The following is a 20,978-nucleotide window of genomic DNA, read 5'->3' as shown; positions in this document are numbered from 1 at the left end:
AATGGATGTTACAAGAATTTTGTAACAATAACCGCAACAGAAGCGGATATTGCACCTTTTAAATGTTTCTCTTTGAGACTGATATCCTGCCTTCCCCCTCCAAAACAGAGATAACAGAAGTGGTGATCAAAAATAAAACCAGCAATAGACAACAACACAATTTGAAAACTGTCAACAAAAATATAAAAAGCAGCAGTGAAATATCAAAAGGCACACAGAGAGAGTCAGAACTAAAGAAGAAACTTAAACATCAGAAAGATCATGAGGTTGCTGGAAAGGTTTTGAAAATGATAACAAAACATGACTTGTATTTTAATTTCCCCCCCTATTTTTCTTTTAGATGTACTGAATAGTGGCAGATTCGAACAAGAAAATAACAATGGAATGATGTCAAAGTAGGAGGCAGCCTAACCTCACTTGGCTGAACACTTTACAAATATGGAACTTTGCATATTGTCATCAGCCAGACTTCAAAAGGAGAAAACCACACCCTTGCCAGATGATTCAGAGGGTTGGCACAGGCCTGGCATTACCACCCAGGGCGGAGGGGGAAATGTCACAGCCCCTCGGTCCTGGAGGTCAGTCACTTCATTCCTGGTTCTCTTTTTCCTTTGAAATCCATGATGGCGATGGTGGTAGGGCCTGCCGTGTCTGGAAGCAAAGAAGTGACGGAGACCACCATTGCCACCTTCGTTTTCCCAGAATGGGAAAAACAGTTTCAAAAAGAAAAAAAAATTGGAAGGGGGGGGGAACCAGGGGATCTGGAGTCCTTCTTGCTCAAGGCCCCCTCAGACCTGGCCTTGGCCCGAGTTGGCAAACTCATATGGGAGAAGGCGGCCCTTTAGGTGTCTTGGCTCTTGGCCACTTTGGGTTAACCAAGACCTTGAATTGTCCCTGGAAGCAAACCAATAGCCAATGCAGCCGAGACAACGGCATGTCTGTTTTTCAAGATGTTTTAGAGCGTTTTTGGTGCTTCTGTTTGCTGCCCTGGGCTCCTACTGGGAGAAAGGGAGGGATATAAATTTAATAAATAAATAAAATAAATGATCTTGCAGTTTAGCACCTGACAAATGTGCAGCGCAGCTCCCTGGACTCTCTGAAATTTCCAAATGGTTTCTGATGAGTGGAGAGAGTGTTGCTTTTGCCCAATCTGGATACAACTAGTGAGGGAGTGATCATGTCCAAGTGAATCTGCTCCAGGAATGGGCACAGCTGAGGCATCATCCCAAGGCAAGCAGATTCACTCGTGGAGGAAGCAGCCACCTGGACATCCAAGAGCAAAGCTGGATCAAGGAGATCCCCAAATGGTGAAACGGATCTTCCAAAGAGAGAATGATCCCGTCCAGGGAAGGCTGGCACATCACTGGGTCAAACCACCTCCGTTTGCATTAAGTTTCAGATTGTTTGCCCACGTCCAATCCATCACTGACCCCGGCCAATCGTTCAGAACCTCCCCAGACTGAGATGGAGAGGAAAGACCGCGCTTTGCAGCACCCACCCGCACGCTGATGCCAACCGACTCCGAACTCCGATTCTAGGTGCATACAGATGACCACAATTAAGTTCATCTTTCAACAATCTGGAAAGGTGACTGCCTGGGAAGCCCCACCCCCCCACCCCACACACCAATCTGAGCTCCAGTTTGTAGCACAGGTGGGATAAAATGTGTGAAACAGACCTACCACGGCTGCCACAGGGAAAAGATATGGATGGTTACAACACTTCTTGAGGTCCATCATGATATTGAGCAGGGAGACCTGGTTGCCACCCCCTTTCGAATTCAGAGCCTCGAAGTTCCTCGTCAGGATTAACTTGTAATACTTCCTGTGAACACAAGTGGAGGAAGACCACCTAACACGGGGCGTCTGGATCTCTCCAGAGGCTGTAACTTTTCCATGAGTCACACGGGTGCTGAATCTGCGTGCCTGATCCCCCACCCACCCCACCCACAAGGGGTTCACACAGGCATCTGTGAGCCTAAACCCACTATTCTTCTGTGCAAAGAAAAAAGGATTAGCGTCTTCCAAGGCAGTCACGTATCTGGATAGCTCAAAGTGCTTGCTTAAGGGGCTGTGATGCTCAGCTGATCCTCCTGGAGCTTGGAATGAAAGTTACACCCTCCTGCCAGAAAGAGTTCGGGTGGGGGGCTAAAAATGGAAGGCTAAAACTCTTTTGCAGTCTGAATCTGCATGCTAGAGCAAGAGAAACAAAGGTGAAGATTTCTGGGGTACCAGCTGTCAACCCTGCAGGGGAGAGGTGCAGTGGCGTCTGAGGAAGCCCATGTGCCTGCTTGCTTCCCACCTGATCAGCATGTACATTGTTGGTAAATGAAGGCACCATGAGTCCTTAATGCCCGTTTTTCCTGCAAGAAAAATGATGGTGAAAAAGCTGTCTCTGGGCTAGGGGTGGGATCTGTTGGCCAGTACCAGTTGAAAGCATTGAACACAGATGATACAAAATTGATAATACAAAATTGGGAGGGATAGCTAATACCCTAGAAGACAGAAACAACATTCAAAGGGATCTTGATAGGTTTTCAGCACGGGGCTGAAAACAATAGAATGAAATTTAATGGGGATAAGTGCAAAGTTCTACACCTAGGAAAAAGAAACCAAATGCACAGTTATAAGATGGGGGATACTTGGCTCAGCAATATTACATGTGAGAAGGATCCTGGTATTGTCGTTGATCACAAGGTGAATATGAGCCAACAGTGTGATATGGCTGCAAAAAAGGCAGATGCTATTTTAGGCAGCTTAAACAGAAGTATAGTTTCCAAATTGCGTTAAGTATTGGTTCCCCTCTATTCGGCACTGGTTAGGCCTCATCTTGAGTACTGCGTCTAGTTCTGGTCTCTGACCTTTAAGAAGAATGCAGACAAACTGGAATGGGTTCAGAGGAGGGCAACAAGGATGATCAGGGGACTGGAAACAAAGCCCTGAGAGGACTGAAAGAACTAGCCATGTTTAGATATGACAGCATTCTTCAAGTATTTGAAAGGATGTCACACAGAGGAGGGCTAGGATCTCTTCTCAATCATCCCAGAGTGCAGGACACAGAATAATGGGCTCAAGTTACAGGAAGCCAGATTTCGACTGAACATCAGGAAAAGCTTCCTAACTGTTAGAGCCATACGACAATGAAACCAATGACCTAGGGAGGTGGTGGGCTCTCCAACCCTGGAGGCATTCAAGAGGCAGCTGGACAGCCACCTGTCGGGGATGCTTTAATTTGGATTCCTGCATTGAGCAGGGCGCTGGACTCAGTGGCCTGCTATGCCCCTTCAGACTCTATGATTCATTCCGTTGGGCTAACAAGCTGGCATCGATTCGAGTTCATTATGTACCCACTAGCCACTGCTTTTACCAATGAGTGGGTTTTTTGCTTGGAAAAATATCAATATTAATACTGATATTTTAAAGGGAATGCTGATATTTTGAAGAAAATATAATTTCCTTTAAAAAATCAGTATTTTGAAGAAATATCATTATTTTAAAAGGAAATATTGATAATCATTCTTACAATCTATCTTTTAGAGGTGGATTTTTTTTTTTGTTGAAAGGTCTGTTTTCAAAAACAGCCATGGAAATTCGCTACCTTAAAATCTGATCCTCAGCAATTGAGAATAACCGAATTAATGGAAAATTTAGTACTAAGTGATTGGGCAGAATTCTAGCACATCCCTACTCTGGACCATCCTACTGATGTGGGATGTGGGAAATGAAGGGCCCATGTGAAACCAAGTTGGCAACATTGGCCTTACAAAAACCAAGTGACGTAGCTCTGGGCCCCCCAACATAGTCCTCATATGGCACCCTCAGGCCCCACCTTTGGCATCTTCCAAGGCCTCAGCCTCTAATAAAGCTTTAAATTGGTCTGGGGGCTTGCTTTCTGGAGGTGTGGGGGCTGAGTGGGAGGGCTGCATGTTTGATGGGATGTTGCCTGTTTTTCCCCCCTGTCTGTGTTTTACTTGTTGCAAGGGTTGGGGTTGCAGGTGTTTTCCTGTTTATGGGGGAGTTCTGAGCATTGCTAGATTTTCTTCTGTGAAATGGGTATTCCGTGATCCCCAAACGTGCCCCTGGGCCCCAAAAGATTGGGGGGCTCTGCTGCAGCTCCACATTCCCCTTAAAGGAACTGACTCTTCTTGGAGGCCCTTCCTTGCTTTGTGCTGTGGCCGATGTGCATGTGTGTGTGTGCAATCAGGACCACCGCTGGCAGGAGGCTGGTCTGTGTCTCCCTTCCTATGCTATGCTCTCTCCCTTCCTAACTCCAGATCTCACAAGCACAACATGCTTTTGCAGCTCTCTGCCCTGTTCCCCATTCTGGCAGGCTGCAAGAAAGGGGGAGAGAGTTAGGACTGCAGGACCCCTGCACTGGCTCTGCTGAAAGACCAGCAAACCTACAGCTCCTCTCCAAATCTTTCAATTCTTGCTAGTTCAATGGAAGATCTCTGTAAATTAACAAGTAGTGCCTGGGTTTGCTTTTTTCCCTCCTCCTTCCCATGCTGCTTTCCCTTTTGTGCTGTGAGCCTGAGGACCTGGACTGTCTTCTCACTGGTATCTGGAAGCCCCTATGGGCCTCTATGGGATCTAGTTTTTGTTTTTTAGCTTAACACCATGATGATGATGTGGACACCAACCCTTTCCGTTTGCATGGTAAAGGCACATCAGCACATAGACTGTCAAGATGGGGAGCTACATACGGATGGAACAATTTCTGGGCCACCTGGACCGGTGCAGGTGGAAGCACTCCCCAACTTCCAAGCTGTGGGTTACATGCCTTTCATCACTGCATCACCTGACCCAGGGGCCTGGCCTCTCGACCCAGCATGCCTTGCAAGGGGAAGACTTACTTCTGCATCTGGCTGAGTTCCACCCTCACAATCAGCTCTGTCTTGGCCGGCATGTTCTTGAACACGTCGGCCTTCAGCCTCCTCAGCATGTGAGGTCCCAAAAGATCGTGCAGCTTTTTAATCTGGTCTTCCTTGGAGATGTCAGCAAACTCTTCCAGGAACCCCTCCAGGTTGCTGTTGGAACAGTGAATGGCAAGTGACAGAGCCAGCCAGGACAATCCATGCACCAGCACAGAAAAAGCAGGAGGAATCTTGCATGGCTTATTTTTGCGAGCTGGTGGGTCTGTGTGTGAGATTGACTGGTCTCATGGCAATGTCTGGAGAAGGCCCTGTTGTCCACTGGCCAGGCTGGAGCTCCGGACAGCCATACCTGAATGCAGGTTGGGAAGGTCTGTTCTCCAGCCAGTGGTGGTGAGTTAGAGGAACAAGAGCTGAGGGCTGCAGCTGGAAAACAGAGCCTTAAATACTGTAGGGAGACAGCCCTGCAAAGTTGACCAGGCAATTGTAGAAGATCAGGCTGCGTGATTTACACCAGGCCTGGCCACTCCAGAGTATTCATGAAGCCCATCAATCACAGGAGTGGCTGTTCCATCCTCTGTATCTTTTTCTATCTCTGTCTAGAGCACATTCACAGTCCCAAGGAGCTCAGCTTTGACTTCAAGCAATGGTTTGTTCCAGACAAGAGCAGCTGGCACAGACTGGTGATGTAGAGCGCACTGCCCCAACCTGGTGCCCTCCAGATGTTACTGGACTGCATCTCCCATCATCCCTGGCCATTGGCTAAGCTGGCTGGGGAGGATGGGAGGTGAGAATCCAAAAACATCTGGGGACTCATGTTGAAGAAAACTGTGCTCCAGTTCAATCACGATGGTCTCATTCCTTAACATCAGACACAAGAGAGACATAATCCAAACACTGTGGAAATCCTTTTCTTAAAGGATGTTTGAAAGATATCCACACACCACTACCAGCAGTTTGTTCATTTCCTTATGGGAGAGGGGTGCTCTTGAGGGTCTAATGGTAACTGGATGTCTTTTATTAAGCAAGCCTCTCCTCTCCTGGACAGAGGGGGCCACCGCTCCACAAAAGAGTGTGTATTTTGCCCAGAGAAGAGCCACAGGCCAGTGGCAGAGCATCTGCTTTGGGTGCGGACGGTTCCAGGTTCAGTCTCCAGGCAGGGCTGAGAATGCCCCTTGTCCAACCCCCCCCCCAAGAGACGCCAGCGTGCTAGATGCACCAATGCTCTGACTTAGTCTAAGGCAGCCTCCTGTGGTTCCCGTGTTCAGCCCCTGGCATCTTCTGTTAGAAAGGTGGCCATCATGCAGGACTGGAAAAGGAGAGATGCCTCCCAGTCAGAACAGGCGGCCCTGGACTTGGCAGACTCATGGTTTGACTTGGTACAAGGCCTTTCCATATGTTCATAAAATTAGAGGAGAGCCCCTGCTTTGCAGAAGGCCCCAAGTCTGATTCCCAGCATCTTCAGTCCAGCATCTTAGGCAGCAGGACTGCAGAAGACCTCTGCGGCTGCCAATCAGAGTAGACTGGAGGTGGGATCAGGGGTGGACTTCAGCACACATAGGTGGAAGTGTAATTTGATTGTCACTGCTTTTGAGCAACTTTTGTTAGCCTGGTGTCCTCCTGTTGTTTGGGACTGGGGCTGATGGGAGCTGTAGTCCCAAACAGCTGGAGGGTACCAAGTTGGGAAAGGCTGCTTTGAAAGCCCAGGTAGGGCAGGGCATAACCTAAATACTCACTTGAACCTCTCCGGCGTGAGGAAGTTGAGCAGATGGAAAAGCTCCTCAAGGTTGTTCTGGAGAGGTGTCCCAGTCAGTAGCAGCTTATAGTCAATTTTGTAGCTGTTGAGCATCCTAAAGAACTTTGGGGGAAAGGATGATGGGTCCATAAAAGATGTCCCACTGTCACAGAATCTTGTGCTCTAGCTGCCGCAAGACACCACGGACCCACCATGGGCCCTCCTAGCTATGTGACATGATGGGGAACGTGGGGCTGCTCCCAAAATCAGTGCTCCTCCAACACATTTCCCCTCCCCTCTCCCACAACACACGGCAACGGAAACTCCATTCCTAGTGACATCAGCACGAGCCGCCATTGCAAGGGCAGAGAAACTCACCTCTATGCAGATGGGCAAGGGGAGGGAGCCCTCAGAAGACGCTCCATCTCCGACATCTCCTCATGCTCCTAAGCTGTAGCCTATCAAGACCTGAGGTCATACTGGGACTCAAAACGGCAACCTGTTGCAGCTTGTCAACTGGGGGCAACCAGGAGGCTGGGTGCCTGCTGCTTAGCGCTTTAGGCTCAGCCCCCTCCCTCGCCCTTCCCTCAGAGTCCAGCACGCACAGCCAGGGCAGACAATTCTGTGGTTGCCGACCAATTCTTCCACCTCTCTTCAGGCCAAGATGCAGCACTTGCATCTCCGGGTCCCTGCTCTCTGCCTCCGTATTCTCTCAAATCAGAAGGCACCCTCAGGTCAGTGACCCACCTCACACCTTGGCTCCTCTTGAGGCAGGTAACCCTCCCACCTCTTAACACATCCTAAAAACCAACTGATTCTTGTACGAGGGTGAAGCAGTGCCTTTGATTTGGAATCCAGTGTGCCTCGACTATCAGGAGTTAGAGAAACACGGCGCTCGTTCAGTTTCCACACCAAATTCCACCCACCCATCCTGAAAAGATGGACCTACTTTGGACTGGTTGTTTTTCAGCCTGTGGGCTTCATCCACCACCAGGCATGCCCACTCGATGGATCCCAGAATGGCCTGGTCGATTGTGATGAGCTCATAGGATGTCAGCAGGACATGGAACTTGATCTGAGCTTCTTTCTAAAGGAAATGGAGAGACCATGTCACCAACAGGAGATCTGTGATCTGGGTAAGGGTGTAGAAGTAGAAGACTGCTCTTTTTGCATGCAGAACATCCCAAGTTTAACCTCTTTCATCTCTCATTTTCTGGGCCTTCACATCTCTAGTTGGACATAATGGAGAAGACCTCGCTCTCACTGAGAACTTGCAGAGCCAGTGCCAAGCAGAAGAAGAAATGCTTACCTACATGGACCAATGTGCTGGCTTGGCATAAGCAGCACCTGACGTCCCATGATTGGCCTGGTTCACACAGAAAGTGAAGCCATGCTTTCCTTTAACCTAACTACGGTTTGTTTAAATATGCAAACCCAGCCCAGCCCACTAAGCATTGCTTGTTCACCGCCAACAAACCATTATGGGAAGCCATGGCTTGCTGCTGGCTTATGAACTGCGGCATGTTTTAACTATGGTTTGGTGTTAAGCCTAACCCCAAGAGTCTTGTTTAGCCACAGTTTTGTTGGCCATCCCACCCCAGATGCTCACCAAGATGCAGTCACGAGCAGTTGGAAAACAGACACATCTTTGTGGAGGGAAAGTGCTTTCCCTGCTCATTTGTGAGATGAATCATGGTTTGTTGAACCACGTGAATACAGCCACTGGATCTTCCATGGGTTTTTAAAAAGGGTTAATATAGCTGCATTTAAGTTGAGATGGCATACTGTGGCTTTTTGCCCTCCCACCCATCCACAAAGTGGATTAGGAAAGAGCTCAGAGCGAACAGGACCCTCTGAAGCCCATCCAACAAAACAGTTTGCTCCTTTGAACATGTCTCTGGGTAAGCATGGCATGGAGCTTTTTCCTCAGAGGAAAGAAGTGCTGGGCTTTTTTTTTTAGAATTCTGGTTGCCTGAAAGTACCTACCAAAAAGAGAGGCTGCCCGTTGCCTCTCTGCATCATTCACAGCCCCGCCTCAGTGTCAGCCTCAGCGGAGAGTTTAGGAACACAGGAAGCGGCGTCAGTCCAAGTCAGACCTTTCTTCCCTCCAGCCCAAGACTGACGACATTCCCTCTCTACTGGAGATCCAGGGACTGAGCTTGGGAGCTTTTGTACGCATTGCAAAGCAGATATCTTTTCCACCCAAACAATCCAACTTCTGCTCCAAGAAAAGCTGGATTCTGTCAACTGCCTAAATTATGCACATTGAACAGGCCTAAAGAACTGCTCTTGTTCTGAATTCTTTATCCCGGTTTGTCAATTTTTTCAGTATTAAGATTAGTTTTCCACATTTCTGCATCAATTTCTAATGTACATGTTTTTTCAAGCATTTCCCCGATAGAATGCATTTTTGCATGTTATTTCCACGAGTAAATGCCTTTTGACACATTCTTTTGTTGGAGAACTGCACAGGAAAATGTAGAGATGTGCAAATTTCAAAAGTGTGGCTGCATTTTGGTTTGCAAATTGTTTTGGGAAGTGCAAATTAGCTGCCAACCCGATTGTCTCCCGTATCCTTACCAAGAGGCAGGAGGAAGCCCTTGGGAGGGCCCATTACTCAGTGGCAGAACAGAGGCTTTGCCGGATTCAGTCTCTGAGGGGTGGGAAGATCGACCCCCATCTGACACCTTGGCGAGTCACTGCCAGCCAGTCAGTGTCAACGGTACCAAGCTAGATGAAGCCATGGCCTGACGTGGACAGCCGGTGCTCACCTTCATCCGAAAAACTTTCTTTCCGCTCCGGATGGCGTTGTCCTCAAAGGAGAACTCATTCTCACGGATCACGGACCGGCTTTCCTTATCCCCCGTGTACGTGACCACGTAGAAGTCGGGCGCCCACAGCTCAAACTCCCGTTCCCAGTTGATGATGGTGGAGAGGGGAGCACTGACCAGATATGGGCCTTTGGAGTGGCCCTGTGGGGAGAAAGAGGGGTGTCTGCGTGTCTGGCCAGGGTGGAGATGTTTCCCATAAACAACCCCCCTTTGCAAAGGATACATCAGGAATAGCACAAGACAGCCCCAGAGGCCTACCTCTTTGTAAAGGGAGTAAAGAAACACAATGGTTTGGACAGTCTTGCCTAGGCCCATCTCATCAGCGAGGATGGTGTCTGTTCCCTGCGCCCAGGAAAACCGCAGCCAGTTGAGACCCTCCAGCTGGTAAGGATGTAGGGTCCCACCAGTGGCATCAATATACCACGGCTGCGTGTCAAATTTCACTGTAGGCTGCCAAGGTGGAAGGAAATGAAGGCACATTATTAAAGCTGTCAACTGATTAGCAACATTTTTAGTTGATTTGTCACCTTTAAAGTAAGAAAAGGGGGAAAAAAGAAACCAGGCAAGTTAGTCAATCTGGAAATTCCCATTGGTTCAAAATGTAACTGCTGGTGGCTGAGCCCAGCCTACTGCGAATCGAAGCTATCTGTTTGCTTTTGTGTTTTCTTAAAACCAAGCAGCTAGTCCTTATGACTGCAATGGCACACTTGATAGTGCATGGCCAGTGCCTACCAAATTCTCTGAAATACTGGAGGTAGCTAGGATAGATTTTAGCAGCTAAGGGCGGGATTTTGTGCCCTTGTCCCTCCCATGGCTAGCAAAAGCATAATAAATTAGTCACAAAAGCAAAAATTGCACCATTATGAATAGGGGAAATTCAAATTTCAAGTTGCAGAACTTAAGCAGAGCACAGAAACTATCTCTCTCTCTCTCTTTAGTGTGTAACACACACAACATGGCATGCTATTGTTAAAGGCCCTTCATGCGCTCAAGGGCAAATAGGAAGGAGAAATGGAATGCCATAAGGGAGAAGTTGGCTCCTCTGAGAGCGGCACTTGAGTTTCTACTTCAACATGGCTAGCTAGGGCTGATGGGAGTTGGTCTACATTACTGCCCGGAAGGTCACAGGTTCTCCATTCCAGCTCTGCCACAAATGGTTCAAACCTCAGAAACCTGATTTCCAACATTCAAGTAGCTGATCCAGCTGGGTTAGGAGGTTTGAGAGAGAGAGAGAGAAAGAGAGGATGGTTTCTGGGCTGATGCAGAAGCCAGGAGAAAACCAAACTAATGCTTTCATTGTTGTGATTACTGTTTTGTCTGTGGTCTACCGTTTGCCACAGAAAACCAAAAGATTAATAAGAAGGAAGAAGAAGAAGCTTTCAAGGGCTATTTTCTAGGGTGACAAAGTGTCGTATGTGAAAGCGCAGCATTTGAGAGGAGAGGAAATTGCAGGCACTTTTTATCCCTTCCTGAGCTGATTTTGCCTGTATCCCAAACGTACATCCACAAGGGGTGATTCCGGAGGCCTTTCCAGCTTCTTCCCTTTCTTGATCAGCCTCTTGGAGGCCTGGCTGCCCTCTTCTCCCAGCATCCTCTCCCTGCAAGGGATCAAACGCAGATGTCAGCACAACACGAGAAAGCAGAGGAACCTGCCTTGGACCAAACTGACTCTTGATCCATCCAGCTCATTGACTGGCTGTGACTCCCCAGAGTTTCAGGCTGCATTCACACCACACATTTAAAGAGTATGATTTCCCTCAAAGAATCCTGCAAACTGTAGTTTACCCCTCACAGAGCTACAGTTCCCAGCACCTTTACCAAGCTAACTTCCCAGGATTCTTTCGGGAAGTCATTATTATTATTATTATTATTATTATTATTATTATTATTATTATTATTATTATTATTATTATTATTATTATTATTAACAACAACAACAACAACAACACTCCGCCTTTTGGCCAAAGGCCCACAAGTCGGCTTACAAAAAACACAAATATAAAAATACAATATAAAATACATCAATAAAACAATACAATTTACAAAATACAATTTACAATTTACAAAAGTTAAATAACTGCTCCTAGGCCAGCCTTTCCCAACTAGTGGGCCACCAGATGTTGCTGGACCACAATTCCCATCTTTCCTGGCCATTGGCAATGCTGGCTGAGGCTGATGGGAGTTGTGGTCCAGCAACATCTGGTGGCCCACTAGTTGGGAAAGCCTGTCCTAGGCTAACAATGTAAAATGCACGACACACGAGGGAAAAGGGACAGGGAAGAACTAGGAAAAAGGCACGCTCAGGCACCAGTTCTTAAATTACAGTTGTTATCGTGACCAGCTAGAATGGAAGCAGGTAGCCTGATCGTATGGTGGCCACTGGAGAGGGCAAGGGCAGCTAGTCATTCAGCAGAGGCGATGAAACAGCTCATGGATGGATCAGCTTTGGCATGGAAACAAAACACATCTTTGCTGCTGAAGCCACGAGGCATCCTGGCAAGCCCGTTGTGCGGCGCCCTCCTCCCCCGCGCTCTGCCCCTCTCGTTTGCCTTTCGCTCGAGTTCCTTAGCCGCCATGAGGCTACAGAGACACTGGATATAAAGTCATGCGCTTTAAATGTATGGTGTGCACACAGACTCAGACAGAGGTCTTTTCCCAGCCTACCTGGAGAAGCCAGGGGTTGAACTTGGAACATTGTGCATGCAAATGCAGGTGTTCTAGCATTCGGCGATGGCTCTTCCTCTAAAAATAAAGCAAGATCCCAGTCCTCATGGTTCTGAACAAAGGGCTGGGTTAAACAGAAACGGAGGAAGCTGCCTTGTACTGATTCAGGCCATTTGTCTATCTAGCTCAGTGCTGCCTACACTGACACTGGGGGTTGGACTGGATGGCCTTATAGGCCCAACTCCGCTATTCTATGATTCTAGGACTAGCAGCTGCTCTCCAGGGCTTCAGATAGAGGGCTTTCCTGTCCTTACCTGGAGATGCCACGGACTGAACTTGGGCCTTCTGTATTCAATGCACGTGTTCTCCTTCCACCACTGAGCTATGAAAACTGCCCTCCCCAGCAAGAGAGGCAGCATATCCTGAGAGATCGCTTTTCAGATTGCTGAACTGATGAAGCATCTACAGGACCACTTTCTCCCAAATGTACCTGCCACCTTCAGACATTAGCAACACATTAGGACGCTGCCTCATACCAAGTCACACCCACATAGCGCAGGGTTGTCTACTGTGAGGCAGCAGTTCTCCAGGTGTCACATGAGGGTCTTTCCAAGCCGCTTTCTGGAGGTGCCAGTTATTAAACCTGGGAGCCCCTGAATGCAAACGTAAGCTATAACCCTTCCCCAGCATAGAGAGCTGCCTTAAACTGAGTCAAACCACTGGTCCATCTAGCTGGTATTGTCAGCACTGACTGGATACAGCTTTCCAGGGTTTCAGACAGAGGTCTGTCCCAGCCCTACTTTGGGATCCCCACGGACTGAACCTGGACCTTTTTGCATGGAAAGCAGGTGCTCTGTCAATGAGTTAGGTTGGGTGGCTACCCAAACTTTGTGGTGGTCTCCAAAACCCAGGAACAATCTTAGAATCATAGAATAGTAGAGTTGGAAGGGGCCTACAAGGCCATCAAGTCCAACCCCCTGCTCAGTGCAGGAATCCAAATCAAAGCATTCCTGACAGATGGCTGTCCAGCTGCCTCCTGAATGCCTCCAGTGTCGGAGAGCCCACTACCTCTCTAGGTCATCGGTTCCATTGTCGTATGGCTCTAACAGTTAGGAAGTTTTTCCTGGTGTCCAGTCTAAATCTGGTTTCCTGCAACTTGAGCCCATTATTCTGTGTCCTGCACTCTGGGACGATCGAGAAGAGGTCCCAGCCCTCCCGGCTAAGCTTCCTAGCCATCCCTTCATTGCTGTAGTTTAGGTGCTGTGTAAAGGTTTTGTTTTGTTTCAGATAAATCCAGCAACAGTAAAAAACGAAAGTGGAGGGAAATGTAAGCTTTCAAAGCTCTTAGCTTAAGCTCTGTTTTAGACCTCCTTAGTGGCAGAATTAGCAGTATTTCGGCTGCAAATCTGTATTAATTATGGTTTTATATGGATTGGTTGTGCATGCCATCTTGAGGACACTCGTCAAAAGGTGGGACCTTAATCCATAAATAAGAAAATAAATAAAATATTATCAGGCCATGGCTCGCTGCTTGTAAGTTGTTTATGTTGCATGTCACTTAACCCAGAAAACTAATAATAACATTAAGATTTCCAGAACCAAAATGATGAGTCTTGTGGCTATGTCTTTATTGTACTATAATAAATATACTAAGTCTTTAAGATGCCACAAGACACTTCATTGGGTATGTATTTGTAAAGCCACCTTTGGAGGATCTCGTTGGGCACTTGCCACGGTCATGACATCTCAAATTAAAACACAGAGCGTGGACATTTGCAGGGGGAAATTGCATCTTTGTCAGTTTGACAAACCCCAGTGAAAAATAAAATGGATGGAAACACAAGCTGCAGACTCTGAAACCTCTCTAGCCATTGGCTGTTAAGTGCTCTGGCTTCAATATACTGAAATAACCCAGGGTTGCCTAAGCCGCTGAGTGACATGGAACTTACATAAACATTCCAACTTCTCAACACAACCATTACAAAAGGTGGACGGGCAGAGAAGGGAGGAGAAACAGCTCCTGTAGGGATAGGCATGTAGAGTGGGAAAGAATTCCCGATGAGAGGAAAAAGAGCTCAGGAGAAACAGTTTTGAGGAGGAAAGTGGGGAGCATTCAGCCCCCCATGCATGCTGAACTTTTCAGTCACCCCCAGCCAAAGCACAGTCAGCTTCTACTATAAACCTGCAATATTTTACTATAAACCTGCAAGAATGTGTGTTTTTTACCCCAGGGTTCAACCTCAGAAAGAAAAAGAAACATTTGATTACACTGAGGCTGCTTCCAAATGAGCCCCGCTACCCTGCAAATGTTATGTCTATATAACTGTGTCGTAACAATAGTAACTAAGAATTTATACTAGTGCTTGCTTTTCCCTCCTCCCTCCCATTCGTTTTTCCTCGTGTGCTATGTCTTCTTAGACTACAAGTCTAAGGACAGGGACCATCTTAGCAGTGGCATCTAGTGGCTCCATGTCAGTGGGGCAAGGGAATATGTTCCAGGTTTTGGGCTGTGAACACCCCAGTCATCAGAACAAAGTGTTTCTATTGTCACACCTGGAGGGGGAATGGGCTGATCTGCGGATCAGTTGCGGAATCTCTTTGAAGCTGAATTTTAAAAGAATGCACTGATCCCATAGTAAAAAGGGGCAGGGTTTGACTAGAATCGTGTGCCCCCATTTTCAGAAGAGAGAGGTGGAGATGAGCTGGAACTGGCAAAACAGTGACGGAGCGGTCCAAGTTGCGGATTCCACTGCCCCACTGACACGGAGTCACCGGCCGCCACATCATCTTAGCACAGATTTTTGTAGGCTGCTCTGAGAGCCCTCTTGGCCAAAGGGCAGGACATAAATGTCGTGAACACATAAAGTAAATTGTCAATTTTTTAAAAAAAATTCAGGTGCTCTCTGCTGATTGCAAATAGTCATTAGTGCCCCCGCTTCAGCAGTCAGTGGATGCTGCACAACGCCTCCAGCCCTGACCTGTGATTCCAGTATTGCTGCTTGAAATTCTCGTAGTAAGGAATGTCAATCTCATCCACCTCCCAGGTGCACTGGTCATATGGCAAGTCCTTCCACTTGATCAGGTAATGAACATCTCCCTTCTTGTCAAAGCTGTCAAAGGCAAAAGACGCAGCGAGTTTATCAAAGCACAAACTTATCTCACAGGCATGAGTCACTGCCGTTCAGTCGCACATGGTATTTGCCAGTGTTCCAAGTAACCGCCCGCCCCCTCCCCATGCAGCAAGGTGGGGTAGGTGTTTTGGATGCCCTCGAAGGTGGCAAAAGGAGATGAACCTGACCTGTAGATCCTAAGACCCCTGGGAATTTCTCCTGTTCAAGCCCTGCTGAGATAAAGAGAGACATAGCCTGGTCTGGCACAGCTCTCGTTCGTTTCAGCTGACGTCCAGTCACCCAGCCCTGCTGGTTCAGAGCAAGGTGCATCTAGTCCAGAGATAAAGAACCTGTGGCCCTCCAGATGTTGCTGGAAAGCAACTCCCATGATCATCCCTGACCATTGGCCACGCTGGCTGGGGCAAGTGGGAGTCCAACAAAATCTGGAGGGCATCTGATCCAGTGTGTTTCCAGCAAGGTCACGCAGATCCTCCTGCGAAGGGTGAAAATAGGGCACAAAAGTAATGGCCCTCTCTTGTTGCTTGTCCCTAGCACCTGGTCTTGAGAGGTAGACTACCCCTGACCATGGAAGTTCCATCTAGCTCCTGTGGCTAAGAGCCACTGGTGGACCAATACTTCTATCATTTTTAAAGGGATCTGAACCAGGGGCCATTGCATTGTGACAGCGGCTGCACTCACACATAATGCTAAAGCATGATTTGTTTTATGCATGGTTTGTTCAACAAACCAGGAGTCATCTTTCCAATGAACAAACAAGTCACAGTTATTTTTCTTCAAAGCTTGTTTTATTTTCCAACTGCTCTTCCTTTGTGGATCTGTAGTTTGGTGAGTGCCTGAGATGGGATGGCCAACCAAACCATGGTTATGCAAAGGTGGTGGATTTGGACATAAGTGCCAGACCATAGTTCAAACAAGCCACGTTTCATAAGCCAACAACATACAGACCATGATTTCACATCATGGTTTGTTGCCAGAGAATAAACCATGGTTAGCCTGCTGGGCCAGGTTTGGACATTCAAAAATCCATAGTCAGGCTAAACAAAGAATGGCGTAGTGTGAACCCAGCCAGCAAATCCTATGTCAGGGAGTGACATGCGCCCACCTCACCTGTGGTTGAGTATACGGTGAATCATCATCCATTCAGGCTTGATACCATAGCGATAATACATCTCCTCCATCTTGGCGTACTCGGGGTCTTTGTTCTTCCGCTTCTCAATCTTGCTGTCCTCGTCACCAGAGCCATAGTCAAAAGCTGGTGGGTCGTCCATATCATTCTTTCTTTGGTAATTGCGGTACATCACAGTGTGGTAGAGCTCCAGCTGTACGTGGGAAGAGCGATTAAGCCGTTGGCTCTCACGCGATCCTACACACACCACCTCCTCACCTGGGGCTAAACCAGTGATGGGGGACCCTTTTAGGCTTCCGGCCTGCCTCCCCTTGTGGCCAGCCTGACGGGGGACAATCACTAGCAGTGGACAGAGCCACAACAAAAGCGGGCGAGGCCAAATCAGGCAGGGTCACAGCAGACACATGCGCACACAAGCTCACATGCATACATACATAAGCAAACATAGAGTACTCACCACACAAACACAGACTCCTCACAATTAGGTTTGAAAAGAAGGGAGCCTAATTGCTGGAGGAAGGGGGGACTGATCTTCACAGAGACTGCAGCTGGGGAGGAGGGGGCACCACAGGCCAGATGTGGGCCACCAGTCCCCCACCCCTGGGCTACACCGAGAGCCACTTTGGCCATCCACTCACCTGCAGTTCCTTGACCCAAGAGCAGTGCCAGTAAGAGAGCCCTGCCCATTTCACAAAGAATTCTCTCTCGGGGATCCCCCCCAGGGGCTTTGGTGGAGGGAGCACCAACTCAGGATCTGCTGAGGACAAGGCTGATGCAAGCAGGGCTGAAGGCTCCTTCCAGATCCAGTGGAGGATCTGCTGAACTTTCCCTTTTAACGGCGGGCACTGAAGGCAACAGAGGGTGAAACACACAAACCATCATTTATTTATTTATTTATTTATTATTTGATTTATATCCCGCCCTTCCTCCCAGCAGGAGCCCAGGGCAGCAAACAAAAACACTAAAAACACTTTAAAGCATCATAAAAACAGACTTTAAAATACATTAAAACAAAACATCCTTAAAAACATTTTTTAAAAGCTTTCAAGTCTTTTTTTTTCTAAAAAAAGGTTAAAAACATTGGTTTTTTTTAAAAAAAGTTTTATAAACATATTAAAAAGCAATTCCAACACAGAAGCAGACCGGGATAAGGTCTCCATTTAAAAGGCTTGTTGGAAGAGGAAGGTTTCATGGTTGGCTTCATTTGCAAGGTTTAGACCAAATCCAGCTTTTCTAAGAGTCTTCCTATCCAACAGGGGCTCGTCCCCCAGCAACGTGGGCTTCCGAGAAGCCCCAGTCCCAAAAGAAGCAATGGTGGAAACAGGTTCACTGCCGGCTCCTCCCACGTGACCTCATTTCCCCAACATTACCATGGGGTCACAGGAAGGGTATACCCCTATGGAAGCCCCCCCCCATCCACTGGAAATGGTGCCTTGTGAGACATGGGAGGGGAGTTAGGCATGGAAGGGTAGATTCCACTCAATAATTGTCCTGGCATTCCAGGATCCCTTGCTAAAAATTCCAGAACACTTGGTAACAAATTTTGCATGTGCACCCTCACAACAGTCATTCAAAGGGGGGGGGAACATTATGCTATTTGCATCCCTGAGGAAAACCGCATCGAGGGAGGATGGGAAATTGCTACCAAAAAAAATCTAGATTTTTCCAAGTCAGTATTAGAATCAAAAGACTTGGAAGGTCCCTTGGAGCTCATCTAGTTCAACCGCCTGCCCAATCCAAGACTTGCAAAGAAAGATGAAACTACTACTATTGAAAAAAAACACAATTGCACAAATAAAGATTTTGGATGCCTCTTGTAGAAGGGAATCTCGTTTTTAAATTCTACTTGGCATAGTTTTGACTTCTTAAAAAATAGACAGGAAAGAGAGCAGGGGATTTCCCCCTCTCTGGCTGGCAAAGTTCCAAAAGCATACCTCCAGGAGAAGAACTGATCACAACATTTTAGCATTCTGCTCCAGTAAACATATTAGTATATAATATAAAACAGTATAAAACATAGAAGAAAAGGGCCACCTCTGAATCCAGGGTGGACCCTGGCAGCCAGCCTTCAGAGGAGAGCCGCTGGCACCCCAGCCCCGTCTCGGAGGTCAAGAGCTGCTGGCGATGTGCCATGTCCTACTTGCTGGCGCAAGGGAGCGGATGGCGCAAGGAAGGCTCGTAAACACTCACTGTACAACGAGGGCAGAGCCATTCACCATTTGGTATCTCTGGCAGCGGTGGGTTGAGGCAGTACAGGTGATAGGAGGAGGGACAGGTGTCGCAGCAAAGAAGCTCTCCTCCATCCTTACAGACGCGGCAGAATTCCATGTGATCATCCTCTTCCTCACCACCCTCTTCTTCCTCATCTTCCTCATCCTTTGGCTCCCACTGGATGCCTTCCTTCTCCTGACAAAACACGAAGGCAGTGCTGAAACATGTCACACCCCACGTCCCTACCTCCCCCAGGCCGGCAAACTTAATCTCCTCTGCAAGGGGCTCCAGCCGTGGACGTGATCCATTCTCATGAAATATTGCACTGTTTTTATTGTATATTATTATTTTAGTCGGTAAACCACTTGGGGATTTCCTTGAAGTGCTGAATGTTAATATACAGGTCTTATAATAAAATCTCAACGCTCTTCAGATATTCTCTGCCCAATATTTGATATCTGCATTTGATCTCTAGAGATGCTCCATATTTCATACTTGGAAATGGACTGTTCCCCACCACCACCATGTCAGATTTGGAATGAATCTTGCAGAGGAGAGAGAATTATTAACAATGCACCTCTACTAGATGCATAAAAATTAATCCATTTTTCACCAAAAAAAACCCCCAGACTTGTAAAAGGAGACTCCACTCCTACTCTAGTTTTCTGTGTGGCAAAGCAGGGCCTTCATGAGGCCACTATGATGAAGCCATTCATAGGTGATGAGGAAGATCAATCCACGCTAGGAAGGCCACGACAAGCTCTCAGATTTCTGGACTCCACTCCCCACTGGAGGTATAACAGACCCTAAAGCCTCTCAAGGTTTTCTTTCACTCCACTTTGGCACCTGCATCCTTCACCTAGACTCTTCAAAGTAGCAAAAAAACAACAACTCTCCCCTCCCCACACATCTAGACATGGTCCAGTTCTGTCCCATCACTAGACATCACAACTCCAAAGATCCTGATCTGACCAGAGAAACGCCACTTCCTCTCCCGAAGGCCTTGGAGTAGGGGTGTCATCGTCCAGGGTCTTGGGGGGTCTTGGACCCTTTACTTTTTTAGGAGTAAGGTCCCAGCAGGGTCCCTATGTCTCCAGCATCCTATGAAAGGGGAGTGTGTTAGCCACTCAGAAGTGTCTTCTAACATGCTTCCTTGTCCTTTCCTGCTGATTGGAGCCAATCAGAGTGAAAGGAGGTGAGTCAGCCACTGAGAAGACTCTCCTCAGTAGCTAACACACACCTCCCCTTCCATACTTATTGGGTCCTTGGGCGGTCTTTGTCATGGGAGTAGGCATTATCAAGGATCTCATACTCAACCCAGCAGCAAAAAAGGGAGGGATGTGCGTGGCTGTGAATATCATGAAGGGACCCTGCACTTCTGAATTTGCCACTACACAACTGCCTTGGAGTGATTAAGGCAAGAGGAGAAATTCAATTCAGTTCTCATTTTGATGGAAATCAACCTAATTCACATTTCCTGAAAAAAATATACAAACTGAAACGCAGCTACCCTTCAACATTTCCACTTCTCCAAATGTTGAAAGGCAGTTCTCCAACCAAACAATGTGTACAAAAATGCATATATTAGGAATGTGTGCATAATTTATATATATGATGAAGGCGGAAGCTGAAACGTTTTGTTAATACAATAAAAACCTCTGTTTTGTTAATCACAATTACGTTCATATATATTTTTAGGTGATTAACAGAATCTTTATAGGGATCCAGAGCAAGCTTGAGTGAAGTTCTGTTTGTTGCTTTCAAAACTGTCTTATATGAGGGAAAATCAGTAAAAAACATATTATATTAGAGACTATTGGTTGCAAAATGTTTAATTAGGCAAAATTGCGTACAAAAATGTGGATATTAGCACACTGAAATGCTGACAAGAGGACTTTTGAAAAAGAAATAAATTGTAAAACCGATGCAGGAATATGGCAAAATTAGAGAAATGACAAACTGAGGGAAACCGAAACTAACAGATTCCGTCCATCCCTTGCAGTGATGGATTCCAAAGTAATCACTGAAAAGGACTGCTGAGCTTCTCCTGCTGTCACAGCAGGGGGGATTTGGAATTTTGAAAACTGCACCTCCTTCTGCGGTAACGCTGCCGCCTAACAGCTTTGTCTGCCATAGTGGGCTAGAAATCTTCGCATGCACATGGATGCACACGCATGCACATCCCTTTTCCCGCCCCGGCTGACTCTCAACCGCCAAAGCTCCTTACGCAGTGTGGGCAGCTCCATTTGCCCTCCGGTGCCTTCTCCAGCTCTGGGTCCAAACAGACAAGGTGGTAGGCCCGGGGACATGTGTCGCAGAGAATTATTTCCCCTCCCTGCTGGCACACCTCACAGTAATCTTGGTGGTCCGTCTCGTATCCATCGCCTTCTTCAACTGGAAGACAAAAGCA

At 47.3% G+C, this 20,978-nt stretch overlaps 1 protein-coding gene across 4 annotated transcripts in view; it reads right to left on the bottom strand.

Annotated features, from left to right (window-relative positions):
• Positions 1 to 20,978, bottom strand: part of CHD5 (chromodomain helicase DNA binding protein 5) — a 110,393-nt gene that overhangs the window by 49,908 nt on the left and 39,507 nt on the right. For all 4 annotated transcript variants that reach the window (XR_009759493.1, XM_061601106.1, XM_061601107.1 and 1 more), the window contains exons 9-20: positions 20,796 to 20,962; positions 18,548 to 18,763; positions 16,996 to 17,202; positions 16,339 to 16,550; positions 15,079 to 15,210; positions 10,938 to 11,034; positions 9,695 to 9,886; positions 9,377 to 9,577; positions 7,555 to 7,692; positions 6,607 to 6,728; positions 4,853 to 5,026; positions 1,683 to 1,824 (exon numbers count right to left, since the gene is read on the bottom strand). Coding sequence is in view for 3 of the 4 variants with exons in the window: in XM_061601106.1 (XP_061457090.1) it covers positions 1,683 to 1,824; positions 4,853 to 5,026; positions 6,607 to 6,728; positions 7,555 to 7,692; positions 9,377 to 9,577; positions 9,695 to 9,886; positions 10,938 to 11,034; positions 15,079 to 15,210; positions 16,339 to 16,550; positions 16,996 to 17,202; positions 18,548 to 18,763; positions 20,796 to 20,962 (2,000 nt within the window). In the remaining variant the exon portion in view is untranslated. The remainder of the gene's footprint in view (positions 1 to 1,682; positions 1,825 to 4,852; positions 5,027 to 6,606; positions 6,729 to 7,554; positions 7,693 to 9,376; positions 9,578 to 9,694; positions 9,887 to 10,937; positions 11,035 to 15,078; positions 15,211 to 16,338; positions 16,551 to 16,995; positions 17,203 to 18,547; positions 18,764 to 20,795; positions 20,963 to 20,978) is intronic.

The sequence above is a fragment of the Rhineura floridana genome, chromosome 18 (genome assembly GCF_030035675.1).
Source record: "Rhineura floridana isolate rRhiFlo1 chromosome 18, rRhiFlo1.hap2, whole genome shotgun sequence".
Lineage (NCBI taxonomy): Eukaryota > Metazoa > Chordata > Lepidosauria > Squamata > Rhineuridae > Rhineura > Rhineura floridana.
This window is presented reverse-complemented; position numbering and strand designations above follow the sequence as displayed.